This window comes from Artibeus jamaicensis, unplaced genomic scaffold (genome assembly GCF_021234435.1).
Source record: "Artibeus jamaicensis isolate MK-2021 breed Jamaican fruit bat unplaced genomic scaffold, CSHL_Jam_final scaffold_286, whole genome shotgun sequence".
In the NCBI taxonomy this organism is placed as follows: Eukaryota; Metazoa; Chordata; class Mammalia; order Chiroptera; family Phyllostomidae; genus Artibeus; species Artibeus jamaicensis.
The window spans coordinates 11138687-11154517 of record NW_026522034.1 but is presented as its reverse complement, the minus strand read 5'-3'; the positions used below and the strand labels follow the sequence as shown (position 1 = coordinate 11154517).

The 15831-nt window shown below is 37.4% G+C and overlaps 1 protein-coding gene across 1 annotated transcript; it reads left to right on the top strand.

Moving 5' to 3' along the window:
• The first annotated feature begins 1926 nt into the window (after positions 1-1926).
• Positions 1927-14374, top strand: LOC128626106 (zinc finger protein 568-like). Its single transcript, XM_053656807.1, has 2 exons — positions 1927-1954; positions 12618-14374. Exons 1-2 carry the CDS (start codon positions 1927-1929, stop codon positions 14057-14059), a joined length of 1470 nt encoding a protein of 489 aa, XP_053512782.1. The 3' UTR covers positions 14060-14374.
• The last annotated feature ends 1457 nt before the right edge of the window (positions 14375-15831 follow it).

Sequence of the window (15831 nt, the reverse complement as noted above, 5' to 3'; positions counted from 1 at the left end):
CTTGTCAAATATTAGTTGACCATTTAAGCATGAGTTTATTTCTGGGCTCTCAGTTCTGTTCCATTGGTCTATGTGTTTACTTTAATGCCAGTACCATACCCTTGGTTACTGTAGCTTTGTAGTATAGTTTGAAATCAGGAAGTGTGATGCCTCCAGCTTTGTTCTTTCACAGAAAAGCTATTTGGAGCATTATGGTTTCATAAATATTCAGAATTGGGTTTTTTGTGTGTTTTTTATGTAAAAAAATGCTATTGGAATTTTTATAAGGATTGCATTGAATCTGAAAACAGCTTTGGGTGTAGTATAAACATTACAACAATATTAATTCTTATCAGGAACATGAAGTTCTTTTTATTTGTGTCTTTCTTATTTATTTCATCATAGTATTATAGTCTGGTTAAATTTTTCCTAGCTGTTCTATTATTTTTAATGCAATTGTGAATGAGATTACTTTTTAAAAAAGTTTTTTGTTCAGATGCTCCCATATTAATGTATAGAAATAAAAGAAATTTTAATATATGGATCTTGTATCCTGTGACTTTAGTTAATCTATTGATTGTTATTTGATGAAGTCTTTAGAATTTTCTAACCATAAGGTCATATCTGCAAAAAAAATTTACTTCTTTTACAGTTTGGATGTATTCCTTTTCTTTTCTATTTCTTTTTTTTTCTTTTTGCCTCATTTGTTTAGCTAGGACCTTTAATACTATGTTGAATGAAAGTGGTAAGAGTTGGTAATCTTGTCTTGTTCCTGATCTTAAAGGAAAAGTTTTCTACATTTTATATTTTATTTTGTTAGCTATTGGCCTGTATTATGTGAAGGTATAATTTTTTATACCCATTTTATTGAAAGATTTTTATCATGAACTGATGTACTTGGAAAACCCTTTTTATGAATCTGTTGAGATGATCATATAATTTTTATGCTTCATTCTAAAAATGAGGCATATTATACTTATTGATTTGCATATGTTAAAACATCCTTGAATCCCAGGAATAAATCCCACTTGATCGTGGTGTCTGATCCCTTCGATGTGTTGTTGAATTCAGTTTGCTAGTATTTTGTTGGGAATTTTTTGCCTTCATATTGATCAGGGATGTTGGCATGTAGTGTTTTTTGTTTTTTTTTAACTTTACTCTTTTATGTGCCTTTGTTAGAGGGTAATGCACATCTCATAAAATGAGTTTGGGAGTGTTCCCACCTCTTAAATATGTTGGCAGAGAGTAGAATGGTTGGTAGTAATTTTATTTAAATGTTTGGTAGGATTCACCCATGGAAATATCTAGTCTGGGGTTTTTCTTTGTTGGGAAGCATTTGATTACTAATTTAATCTTTTTATTCATTGGTCTGTTCAGTTTTTCTATTTCTTTTTGACTCAGTCACATTATTTTGTGTGTTTGTAGGAACTGATCCATTTCATCGAGGATATTCAATAATTTGTTAGCATATAACTGTTCATAGTTTTCGAATGTTGTTTCTATTGTCCTTTTAATTAGCTGTAGGCAATAAGTACTCAGGTCAATTCATGAGACTCATAGCAAATCACTTAACTTTTCAAAATTGCCCTACTCCATATTTTCTCATATTCATGGCATTTAACACTGCTGACCAGCTTTCTGAAGCAGCACAAAGAATAGCTAATCAGTGTGATCCACTCAGACTCTCCCCTCTCCTCTATAGCTTGTCAAGCAGCCTCCATTTCCCTCCTGCAAGGGAAATCTGCCCCAAGCCCAGTATTTAGCATGACAGTCGTATGAATTAAAAAATTCCAAACATTTATTATTGTATTGTGCTTTTAGTTTGTGTTAAGTGCTGGAACATCCAAAATAAATGCTGTACAAGACAATTAATTGTTATGTACAGAGAAAAAAAACATAAACACCTACTAAAATGTGTCAACAATTGAATTGATTTACATATGCGGGATGGTGAAAGACGGAGAGAAGCCTTTTGGTATTGGATTGAAAGTGTCATAAAAACTTTGTAAAGAAGAAAAGCAGAGTATATAAACATATGATACAGTAGGTAAATGCAGTTATTGTCTATACAACTACTTTTAAGAACCACTTGAAATCTGGCTGAATGAAAGTCCTATAACTAGCGAACTAAAGAAGAAGCCACATCAAGACTGGTAAAAGGTGCAGAGATGCTGGACTGGCAGTTCCCACATCCACATGTATTAGACAAAAATTAGGAGGGATTGCTCAACTATGGGGATCCCAGCTGAGGAGAGAGAGGTCCCAGGCTCAGAGTTCCAGCACCAGGAAGAAAGTCCCCATAACTTCTGGCTCTAAAAATCAACAGGGATTGTGGCTGAGTGAGATTGAGGGCTTCCAGAGTCCCAGGCAGTTCCTCTTAAAGGACCCACACACACTTACTCATACTCATTCGCTCTAAGCTACATCATGGTGCCACAGCTTGAAAGGCACCAGGGACACACAGAGAGGAACTGTATTGTATGGCATCAAGGTAAGAGCTGTGGGGGTGACTTTCTATCAGGTGGAAGTACAGTCAGAGGTCATGATTCTTCTTCTGAACCCTCCCCCACACAGAACAGACAGGTGGGCTCCATACTGTAATTTCCATCAACATGGCTCACACTCTTTGCCCCACCCTGGTGATTCACCGAGGCTCTGTTCCACCCAACTTTCAGGCCAAGCCAAGCCGTTTCCAGTGGCCTGGCGGTACAAATGGCCTATTTTGGCTCATGCTTCAGATTTTCCTAAAATCTCTCAAACAAATAGCATCTGAACTCAGAGAGCCCCTTACCTCGCATTAAGTGGCTCTAGGCCTGGCACTGGTAGCAGGCAGCCTTGCTTCCTGTGTGGCCTCTCCTGGGCACCTCCAAGCCTAGAGGAAGTAGCAGCCATCTGCGAATTTCTTTATAGCTCATGCCAGGTGGACCGAGGCAGAACACAGGTGGTGACTGACCTTGGCCTGCACCTAATGGGAGGACCCAGAGCCCGTGCAGCCAGTAGGCAGCTTCAGACCACATTGAAGCACCACCCGAAGCAGCTCTACAAGTGACACACTCAAGGGGAGGACTCAGCGGGCACTAGATCTCTGCAGAAATAAGTCCTTCTCCCTGCAGTGGGGCCCAGCACAGCCGATCCTCCATAGTGGTTGGAGGTCTGTGATCAGTGTTTGCTGTCACTCCTTGTAGCTGACCAATCTGAGAGTAGATGCCCCCCATTGATATGCCAACTGCAATCAAGGCTAAGCTACAAGAGGAAGGTGTTCACAGCCCACAAGGGGAAGGCACCTTAAGTGCCCAGCTTGGTTGATCAGAGAAGCTGTGCCACTGGACCCTGCAGTACACTTACCACATTAGGCCAATCTAACAAGCCAGAGAGATGTAGCAGCTCTACCTACAAAAGGAGGCTGCCTAAATGAGGAGACAAACGTTTTCCAAAGAACAAAATTCCAGAAAAAGAAGTAAACAAAATGGAGACAAGCAATCTACCAGATGCAGAGCTCAAAACACTGGTTATAAAGATGCTCAAGGAACTTAGAACTTTAACAGCATAAAAATGGACCAGTTAGAAATGAAGGATACACTAACTGAAATGAAGGATAGATTACAGAGAATCGACATTAAAGGAAATAAAGCTGAGAATCAAATCAGTGATCTGAAATGTAAGGAAGCAAGAAACACCTGATCAGAATAGCAAAAAGGAAAAAATACCCCTCCCCCCAATTTAGGATAGTGTAAGGAGCTACTGGGACAACTTCAAGTGTACTAGCATTCAAATCATTGGATTGCCAGCAGGAAGAGAGAGAAAGAGAGAAATTGAAAATCTATGTAAAGAAATAATGGCAGAAACTTCCCTCACTTGTTGAAGGAAATAGACATTCAAGTCCAGAAAGCACAGAGAGTGCCAAACAAGATGTATTTAAATAGGTGCACTTGAAAACACATCATAATTAAAATGCCAAAGGTTAAAGACAGAGAGAAAAATTTTAAAGCAGCAAGAGAAAAACTGAGATACAAGGGAGTCCCCAGAAGATGCATCAGCTGATTTCTCAACAGAAAAATTGCAGGCCAGAAGGGATTGGCAAGAAATATTCAAAGTGATAAAATTCAGATACCTACAACCAAGATTCCTCTACCCAGCCAAGTTGTTACTTAGAATCAAATAAGAGATATTTTCTCAGATAAGAAAAAGCAAAAGGAGTTCATCACTATCAACATAGTATTATATAAAGTGTTAAACAGTCTTCTGCAAGAAGAGGAAGAAGAAAGAAGGAGGAGAAGAAGAAATGAACAATAAAAAGGCAATAAATACATATTTATAAACAATTGAATCTAAAAAAACAAAATAAAAAAAAACAAGCAGAAGAGAAAAAACTCACACAGAGCATATTTTGATGATTGCCAGATGGGAAGGGGTTTGGGAGGATGGGTGAGAAAGGGGAAGAGATTAAGAGTACAAAATGGTAGTTATAGAATAGTCATGGGCATGTAAAGTACTGCACAGGAAATATAGTCAATAATATTCTAATAACTATGTATAGTGTCAGATGGGTTCAAGATTTATCAGGATGATCCCTTAGTAAGTTATATAATGTCTAATCACTGGGGTGTACACCTGAAACTAATATAATAATGAATATCAACTATAATTGTAAAATAAAACTTGGAAATGGAAAAAAGAACAGAGCAATAAATTGGATTTTGAACATTCTACATGATTTATGTAATAGGTTAGGAAGGAGACTATTTAAAAGCAATATATCTAAAACAAGTTTCTTGGAAAACTCTAAGTAAGCTGGAAAATTGTTCACTAAGTAATATTTTAACATATTCCCTATTGAGAGTGTGGATTTCAATAAATACAAAGAATAAACTGTTTTATATGGAATGTAGTAAAATCAGATTTGTGTTTTACTTTTTTTAAAGATTTTATTTATTTATATTTAGAAAGAGGAAGGGAAGGGGAAAGAGAGGGAGAGAAACATCAATGCATGGTTGCCTCTTGTGCATCGCTTACTGGAGACCTGGCCTGCAACCCAGGCATGTGCCCTGACTGGGGATTGAATTGGTGACCCTTTAGTTCACAGGCCTGTACTCAATCCACTGAGCTATACCAGCCAGGGAAGATTGGTGTTTTAGAATATCACTCATCTTGAAATGGATCATGGGTGTACCAAAAAGGGGGAAAAAACTAAAGGGAAATGAATGCTGAAAGCAGATGAAAGTCACTAGATAAAAGTCTTCAAAGAACTGGGCAACAAACTTTGAACAAAATATATGAGATATATGCAGAAAAAGTCCAGCCATTGTTAATATAATGAGAATGGTTTTCATGACATTTATGTAACCCAGCCTCCAAGGACAATCAACTGGAATGCTCATGCATGAACAATGATGACTTCACTGTACTAGTCAGTGGGGGTGGTAGATACCATTGAGTAAATATGTGTACTGTGTGGCTGTGCATTCAATATGACTGAGCAAGTGGAGCAATGAATCTACATCAAATTTTGCTTTAAGATTGAACAGTCCTCTGCAGAAACTACTCTAAGGATTCAGAAGACCACAGCTATGGACAACTGGTAATTGACAGCTTCATCAGGACAGCCTTAAAAGGCTTTTAAGTTCATCAGATTTGCTTTTCAATTACAAAAGGCTGAACTCTTACTATGTTTTGTTAACTAGTTAGTGGCTGGTTAGGATCCCAAAATCTTTATTAATCTAGCATTCTCTCTGCTCTGTACTGTTTAAAAAATTATGTGTTAAACTAAAAAATGTTTTCAAGTAAGTACATTTTCAAGTAAATAGAGAATTAAAATTAAGATGAAGATTTCTGAGGGTGTCAGGTCTAGAATTTTCCCCAGGCGTTTGACTTCATTGGTACTTCAATTCTGACTTTAAATTGCTAAATTATATTGTATAAGTTCCCGTAGCTAAATTGTTTCTTATTTTTCTGATTTGTTAAAATATAAGAGTGCAGATAAACTGTGTAATGTCATCTAGTTCCCAAATGAATGAGGTCCATAACTAACCAGCCGTTCTCTTTATATTTCAGATTCTCTGCTACATCAAACTTTAGATGCCTCACCTCTCTGTCCTCTACAGTTTTACTCTCCACCTTAGATTTGGCCTTTCAAAGCTTTGGTTTAGATTATCTTTCTGACTTCATTCTCACCTTTTCAATTTGTATTTTCTACCTTCATTGGATACCAGATCACTGTGATAAATATGAATTAATAAGGTATTTTAAAAGGAAGTTGTTATAGGATTAAAGCTTATACTTTTCTCAATAAGTAATCAAGAATTGCTATCTATTATACTCATGCCAATTAATAATAAGAATAACTCACACAAAAAAGACTGGTCTTTACCAAGACTTTTTGGGGGATGACTTTCTTTTCACATTCCTCTAGAACTGAAAAGGGTTTAGACAACAAAAAATATCTTGTTATCTGTAATACATAGTGGAAATTAAATTCTGCAACATTATTAAGGCTTAAAAACATTTTAAGCTAACGATTTTTGGTAGAGTTACTTTTTGAAATAGATTTTGACCTATAATACTTTAAAATGTTACTAAGAAAATTATATCAATAAAGCTCTTGAAAATGGTCCCTTCAAGAAAATTATATACCAATTCAAACAATGACTATTTCATGCTGCATAAGTGATATGGAGAGTGATAAGTGATACTTGAATTAATGTGACTTTCAATTTTAGAGCAAGACACTCCGGTACTCTTCCGAGTAGCTAAGAGAGTATATGTGTATATGAACTGCATCTCCTATGTGCAAATTACATCAATGTCTCAGTACTCTGTGGTCTTCTGATAAATGAAAACTTTACTTGGAATCCAATTCTTGTTATAAATTTAAAAATAATTCTGTTCCTTTTCAGTATCAGATTTTTCATTAATCATGAGCTGAAGATTAAACCTGAATGTAGGATTCATATGCTAGGATTAATGCATATTTATTAATTTTTGTTTACATATTTGTCAGGAGCAATAATTATTTGGTTGCAATCATTCCTAAAGTTGTATTTTTTCAGAGTGAAGCAACTTTGTAACATTAATGCATGGACGTGATCCAAATGTCAAAATGACATTTATAAATAATTACACTGATATAAGGCTGCTTATGCAAATTATAGTTCACTTTCTAAAAGACCTTTTGAACAGTGCCGGAAAGGCTAACAGGAAGAAACTAATCCTTTGAATAAGTTCACTGATACCTCATTCTTTATTTTTGATAATAGGATTTGTATGGATTATTAGCTAACTTATACTCATTTACTCAGATAATAAATTAGTAGAAAGACTCAATAGATGATCTGAATTAAATATGTTCTACCACCCATAGTACTTAATGGCATAACATCATCTCCATTAAAACTTGTACTTATTAATCAACAGAAGTGAATTTTAAAATATTCAGAACTTACATCAATTTTTAAAAAATCATAGGGATAATATATGTTTTGTTACAAGAATTTTTTCACAACTTATAAAACTTTCAACTTTTTCTTGGAGGAAATTAATGTTAATACTTATTTCCTAATCAGACTTAAAGCTGTGATTTTGCAAGAAGAAACTCCTTCCTACCTCCAAACCTAGTGTCACTCTACTCATTGACTAGGAAAAGGATTTTGCGAAAACATTTTTTCATGTCATATTTTTCTGACATATGTATTTGGACATTTTATATTATATTTGATTATAATGTATACCTTAAACATTAAAACGGATTTAATATGATTTATTATAACACATAAAACATTAAATTTTATGAGTCAATCACCAATTAAAAATGAAACAAGCAACATATGAAGCACTTCTAGTGAATGACTGAAGAAAACTAATCCCTAAACTTAGATGGGCAGTCCCAACGTTTCCTGGCTGTTGTACATGTAACATCTGTGTGTCCCTGTCTATTTGCACTGGCTGGCTTTGGGTCGCCTCGTTTGCTTCTTTCAGAGTGTTGGAGTTTGTTTTGCAGTAGTTGCTTGTCGGTCAGCTTGGTTGGATGGGTCGAAATAGCCTTAGTGCTAGTTCATGTTTTCTCCTGAAGCATCATCTTGGATTTTTAATGATTGCCCCAAGCATTCAGTATGTATCTCCTCCCCCCACAAACCCCCCCCCAGAGAAACAAGACATGGTTCAAGCCCTCTAGTAGCTTACAATTGAGAAAGAAGATAAGACAAATCAAATCACCGGGTATTCAAACAAATACTCCTTGGTTTTCTCTTATGTGCCTGGACATGGGTCAGATGAGTGAAAGCAGGTGAGTAGTCTCTGCCTCAAAGAATGAAAGTAAATATGGTAGTGATTTCTTTTGTCATTTTAAACTTTTTATTTTAAAGTAGTTCCAACAGTCTCTTACCCTTCCTTCTTCCTTTTTCCTATCTGAATCAAATGAAAGTTGAAAACTCCTAAATATTTCTTAAAGCTTTGCAGTTCCTGAAAGATGAAAAAAATCTCTTACCTAATCAAAGACCAACCATTGAATCAAGAAATTTATATTGAGACTTCCAGCCAAATGGAGGTGTAGATTGATATACTTAGCCTCCTCACACAACCAAAAGAAGGATGATAACAATCAATTTAAAAACAAAACATAACGAGAACTGCCAGAAAATCAAACTGTATGGAAGTCCAACAACCAAGGACTTAAAGAAGAAACATTCATCAGGACCAGCAGGAGGGGCAGAAATGGACAGCCAGGGTGGAGAGGACTTGCAGCAAGGTGGCGGCTGGCAGAGTGGGTGGTCCCTCATTTGCTTGGGGCTAAACCAGGAGGAACAATGGGGGAGCAAGACAGACCTCACGGCCTAGGGTTCCAGTGAAGAAAATAAACCCTTAGAATCTCTAAATGAAAAATCCTGTGTTGAGGCACTGGCAGAAACTCATAGTCCGCCTCATAGGAAAGCTCACTGGAGAGCTTTCCCTGTCTAGAACCCACAGGGTTCTAGAATGTACACAAGCCCACCCACCCAGGAATCAGCACCAGAAGGACCCAATTTGCTTGCGGATATTGGGGAAAGTGACTGAAAGCCTCCTGAGAGCTGACCAAGTGGCACTGTTCCCTCTTGGACCCCTTCCCCACATGCAGTGCCCCACACAGGGAAGGGGGTTGCCCTGCCCAAACACCTGAGGCCCTGCCCCTTACTACATAACAGGTGTGCTGACACACACACACACAAAAGTAGCCCAAATAAAAGAACAGATCAAAGCTCCAGAAAAAATACAACCAAGCAATGCAGAGATAGCCAACCTATGAGATGCAGAGTTCAAAACACTGGTAATCAGGATGCCCACAGAAATGGTTGAGTATGGTCACAAAATAGAGGAAAAAATGAAGGCTATGAAAGGTGAAATAAAGGAAAATGAACAAGGAACCAACAGTAAAGGGAAGGAAACTGGTACTCAAATCAACAGTTTGGAGCAGAAGGAAGACATAAACATTCAACCAGAATAAAATGAAGAAACAAAAATTCAAAAAAATGAGGAGAGGTTTAGGAACTTCTGGGACAAGTTTAAACATTCAAACATCCAAATCATAGGGGTGCCAGAAGGAGAAGAAGGAAAGCAAAAAATTGAAAACTTATTTCAACAAATAATGAAAGAAAACTTCCTTTATGTGGTAAAGGAAACAGACTTCCAGGAAGTCCAGGAAACTCAGAGTCCCAAAGAAGTTGGACCCAAGGAAGCACACACCAAGGCACATCATAATTATACTACCAAGATTAAACATAAGGAGAGAATCTTAAAAGCAGCAAGAGAAAAGGAGACAGTTCCCTACAAAGGAGTTTCCATAAGACTATCAGCTGATTTCTCAAAAGAAACCTAACAGGCAAGAAGGGGCTAGAAAGACATATTTAAAGTCATGTAAGGCAAGGATCTACATCCAAGATTGCTGTATCTAGCAAAGCTTTCATTTAGAATGGAAGGGCAGATAAAATGCTTCCCAGATAAAGTCAAGTTACAGGAGTTCATCATCACCAAGCCCTTATTATATTTAAAGGGACTTATCTAAGAAAAAGAAGATAAAAAATATAAATAGTAAAATGACAACAATCTCACAACTCTCAACAACTGAACCTAAAAAGAAAACAAAAACAGACTAAGCAAACAACTAGAACAGGAACAGAATCACAGAAATGGAGATCACATGGAGGGTTATCAGCAGGGAGGAGGAGGGGGAGGGGAGAGAATGAGGGAAAAGGTACAGGGAATAAGTAGCATTAATGGTGGGTACAAAATAGACAGGGTGAGGCTAGGAATAGTATAGGAAATGGAGAAGCCAAAGAACTTACATGTACGACTTATGGACATGAGCTAAGGAAGGTGGGGAATGTGGGTGGAAAGGGAGTACAGGGCAGAGGGCAATAAAGGGGGAAAATGGGGCAACCGTAATAGCATAATCAATAAAATATATTAAAAATTATATTGATGTAATATTACTAGCTAATCTTAGAACCTCTTTTAAATTTCACCTATTGTCCCAATAATTATCTTTATAGTAGAAAATTTTTTCTTTGTAGTCAATTATTCAATCCAGGATAGCAGATTTCATTTAGTTATCACACACACACACACACACACACACACACATATATATATATATATATATACATATATATATATATATATATATATATATATATATATATACCTCTTTAGTCTTATGTATAATTCAGGAACTCTACTCAGTTTTTTCTTGGCTTTTGTAACTGACCTTTTTGAAGTGGGCTGTATGGTTATTTTGTACATAGCCCCTGATCTGACTTCATGCCAATTCAAGTTACGCATTTTGGGTAGAAATATCACTAAAGTGACATTGCATTCTTCCCAGTATATCATGGTAGGAGGGACAGGATATCAATGTGTCCTGTCAGTGGCCATCTTGAATCTGGTCATTTGGTTAAGGTGGTGTTTGCTGCATTTCTCCACTGTAAAGTTGTTTTTCCTTTGTTATTAATAAATGTCTTTTGGGGTGTTACCTTGGAATTGTGTTAATTTTATTTCTCTGCAAACTCAGTTTATCATCCTCGCATGATAATTGCCTGAATAAAAGATTATTATAATAGCTGCCAAATATTGATTTTTCTAGTTTTATCATGGCTTCTGCATTTATTGGTTTTCTACTAAAAAGTCGTGCTTTATTGATTGATTGATTGATTGATTATCAGTAAGATCCATAGATTTCCATTTCACTCTGTTGGTCGTAATCTATTACATCAATATTTATCTTAATGCACAAATTGCCCCATATTTGGCTAGTGGAAGCCCTTTATGCTGGTTCCTGTGTGACTTTTGACAGGTCCCCTTAAGTTTTTGAGACTTCCTTGCTTTCTGGAACAAAAAGATGTTCCAGTCTCATCTTGTACTTTGCCAGCTTCAGTCAGGTCTCTAAAGAGCCCTGATTCCTATGAGTAGAGAATGGGATTTAGAAACCAAGACCTGGGTACCAAGGGTACTCATTACCTCTTAGCCCTCTCAGTGGACAGAGCTAGGAAGTGTATTATGCTTATGTATGTGTATATATACATATCTATATCTATGTCTATATCTATGTAATGATAAAAGCTTTCAGTTTGGATCAATAATTTCTATTCCAATCCAACACTACAGGGCTCATTTTAGTCTTACTCATTCTATATTTATAACCCCTCAATGGTGAAAAAGTGTGTTCCTATTGTCTGCATACCTTTGTCTGCTTATTTTCCTTGTATGATGGCAATCTCCCACCCACACGCCCTCAGCTCTGGTCCTACAGACCCCAAACACCTCACCGGGCTCCTAGGCCCCGACTGTGTCCTCGGCTCCAGCCCCACTGGGCCCTGCCACATCTCCTTTGACTGGTGAAAATCAGAACAGATCCTAGGTCTGTGTAGCTCAGACTACTGTGTTAGCTCCCTGGCAGTTGTTATTTTCTTGGCCTTCCCTAAAGTAAAGTTTTACCCTATTCATATACATGAATAATATTTCGTGGAAGACTCAAAAAGAATTGCTTGTAAATTTCTAAGTGTTTTCTTAGTATAGGTCCTTGTCTCTGATACTCTGCCCTGCAAATTCCAGCTGCCTTAGTGTCCCTAAACTCCGTTCTGTCTCCCCAGTGAATCAGGACTTCCAAGCTCTTTACAGTCGCCTTCTTGTCAGAATAAGAAATTTCTTTTTTTTTCCCACGGAGTTCGGACACAAAGCGTCGGTGTGTCCTCGGCGGCCTAGCTCACTAATTTGCTGCGGACCTGAAGAGACTGGCGTGCGAGGACTGCGGAGAAGTGGACGTTAAGGACCCCTGGGGCGGGACAGGAATCAGAACTGGAGAAGAGAAGAACTGCTGTTCACCAGAAGTCATGGCGGAGGGCTTGAAGTTCAAAGATGTGGCCATTTTCTTCTCTCAAAAGGAGTGGGAATGCTTGCACTCTACTCAGAAGGATTTATACCGAGCTGTAATGTTGGAAAATTATAACAACTTGATCTCACTGGAGGAAGGAGCCCTGGATTATTAAAAGGAAGGAGACAAAAGAGTGGTGCTCAGGTTCCACTTATAGGTGAGACCATATTTTATTTGTCATTCACCACCTGGTTTATTTCACTTGGCATAATGCTCTCCAGTTTCATCCATGCTATGGATTAAGATTGGGAATCCAGAAGAGAAACCAGGAATTTATCTCCAAAGCAGAGCTGTTATGAAATTAAATCATTGCAACCAGAGATAAAAACACCTATAAGGTCTAACCTTGTATGCATTAGGGTTAGAGATAATAGTGAAATCAAATGCTACCTGGAGAGACAACAAGATGGACATTTCAAACCGGCTCTAATAACCTCTGAAGAAATGTCTGCTTTCATTCAGTGCAAAGTTTATAGAGTACCTCAGATAATTCATACTGGGAGGAAGTCATGTGAATACAAGGAATGTAAGGAAGTTTTCAGGTACCAATCAGACCATATTCAACATGAAAGCAGTCATAATAAGGAAAAAAACTCTAAATGCAGAGAATGTGGAAAAGCCTTGAATAGTAGGTCAGACTTGAATAAGTGTCAGAGAATTCATGAAAGAAAGGAAAGTAATGAAGGTAATAAACATGCCTTTATTCATGATTCTGAAATTACTGAACCTCAGAGCATTAATACTGGGGAGAAGGTTCTTAAATGTAAAGAATGTGGGAAAACCTTTTCTTCTAACTCACAGCTTATTAACCATCAAAGGATTCATATTGGTGAGAAACCCTATGAATGTAAGGAATGTAAGAAGGCCTTTCCAACTACTTCACAACTTAATTTACATCAGAGAATTCATACACATGAGAGGTACTATGAATGTAAGGAATGTGGAAAAGCTTTCACCCGTCCCTCACACCTTTTTCGACATCAGAGGATCCACACTGGTGAGAAACCCCATAAATGTAAAGAATGTGGTAAAGCTTTTCGTTATGACACACAACTTAGTCTTCATCAAGTAATTCATACCGGTGAAAGACGCTATGAATGTAAGGAATGTGGAAAGGTATATAGCTGTGCCTCACAACTGAGTCTACATCAAAGAATTCATACTGGCGAGAAACCTCATAAATGTAAGGAATGTGGGAAAGCTTTTATCTCTTATTCACATCTTATTCGACATCAGAGTGTTCATACTGGTGATAAACCATACAAATGTAAGGAATGTGAGAAATCCTTTCGTCGTGGCTCAGAACTTACTCGACATCAAAGAGCTCACACTGGTGAGAAACCCTATAAATGTACGGAATGTGCAATGACCTTTACTTGTAGCACAGAACTTATTCGACATCAAAAAATTCACACTGGTGAGAGACCCCACAAATGTAAGGAATGTGAAAAATCTTTTATTCGAAGGTTAGAACTTACTCATCATGAGAGAACTCATAATGGTGAAAAACCGTATGAGTGTAAGGAATGTGGAAAGGCCTTTGGTCGTGGCTCAGAACTTAGTCGACACCAGAAAATTCACACTGGTGAGAAACCTTATGAATGTAAGCATTGTGGAAAAGCCTTTATTCGTGGCTCACACCTTAGTCAACATCAAAAAATTCATGCAGGACAGAGGAATGAATGAAGATATGGGAACATTCAGAATTTAATTGACATCTGAAATTCATACTAGTAAAACAGAAACAAATCTCTATGATTATAAGGAATATGGGAAAGTACATAAGAATAACTTAATATCAAGAGTTTGTACTGTGAATGTAAAGTGTTTAAGGGCCAGAATGTTAGGAATTGGGAGGGTTTATTTGTGTTTCAGAATTCCTTTCCTATCATAGTGCAATTGGTAAAAAAAACTGAATGTAAGAAAAATGGGAAAGTTTAGGATAGCAGCAAATGTGTTAAGAGGCATTAATAGTTCAAACCTTTCTCAACATCAGGATCATTAGCCTTCAAGAGAGATTAGAAGTTTTATAACATAAATAGTATATGGGACACCAATTTCTTTACCTATCAAGTTATTCATCTGACAATTCATACTTGAAGGTTATGTTAATATTAAAATTATACCAGATTACTGTCCTTTCTAAATCATGTTAGTATTTGCAAACTCATTGTCTAAAATTAAACTGAGTAAGAGTGGGGAAAGGTTGAACCAATAGTTAGTCTTTATTGTCTTCACCATCATAACTCCTTATAAGGCAAATTATTTAAATATATCTAAATTTTCTCATTTATACATTGATAATAACACCATAATTCTTAGTAGCATTGTGAAGATTAAATAATTATATCTTTTATAAGTGTTTGCATTGTATTGAAAATGTATTAGGACTTCCAGTCAAGATGGAGGTATAGATAGACACACTGTGCCTCCTCACACAACCAAAATTAAGAACAAAAAAATTAGAAACAACAACAAAAAAACAACCAGAACTGACAGAAAATTGAGTTTTATGGGTGTCCAACCACCACTCAGCCAGACCAATGAACCAGGCAAAAACAGGAAGCAAGAGAGACCGCACAACTTAGGGCCCAAGCACCGGGAAATAAAGCCTAAAAGCACCGATTGAAAACACCAATTGAAAACACTTAAGGTGCCAGGAGAGACTCCCAGCCACACAGGAGAGTTTGTTGAAGAGACCCACCAGGTCCTAAAACATACACAAGCCCACAAACCCGGGAACTAGCACCAGAAGGGCCCGATTTGGCTGGGGAAAACAGCAGAAGGGACTTAAATACGAGAAAGTAGAGAAAGCGCCATGGTTCCCTCTCTGACCCTGCCCCAACATACACCTTCACAACCTAGCTACTGGGTTGTCCCACCCTGGTGAACACATAAGACTCTGCCCCTCACTATGTAACAGGTGCCACCCCCCAAAAAAAATGGCTCAAATGGAAGAACAGATCAAAGCCTGAGAGCCAATACTTTTAAGTGACCAAGAGATAGCCAGTCTATCAGATGCACAGTTCAAACGACTGGTGGTCAGAATGCTCACAGAATTGGTTGATTTTAGTCGCAAATTAGATGAAAAAATGAAGGCTACACTAAGTGAAATGAAGGAAAATGCACAGGGAAGCAATACTGATAGGAAAAAAAAAAGCAGACTCAAATCAATGGAGAGGACCAGAAGGAAGAAACAACCAACCAAATAGAAAAAAGAAGAAACAAGACTTCAAAAAAATGAGGGGAGGCTTAGGAACCTCCAGGACATCTTTAAACGTTCCAACATCTGAATTATAGGGGTGCCAGAAGGGGAACAGGAACAGCAACAATTGGAAAACTTATTTGAACAAGTAATAAAGGAGAATTTCCCCAATCTGGCAAAGGCAATAGACTTCCAGGAAGCTCAGAGAGTCCCAAAGAAGTTAGACCCAAGGAAGAACATACAAAGGCACATC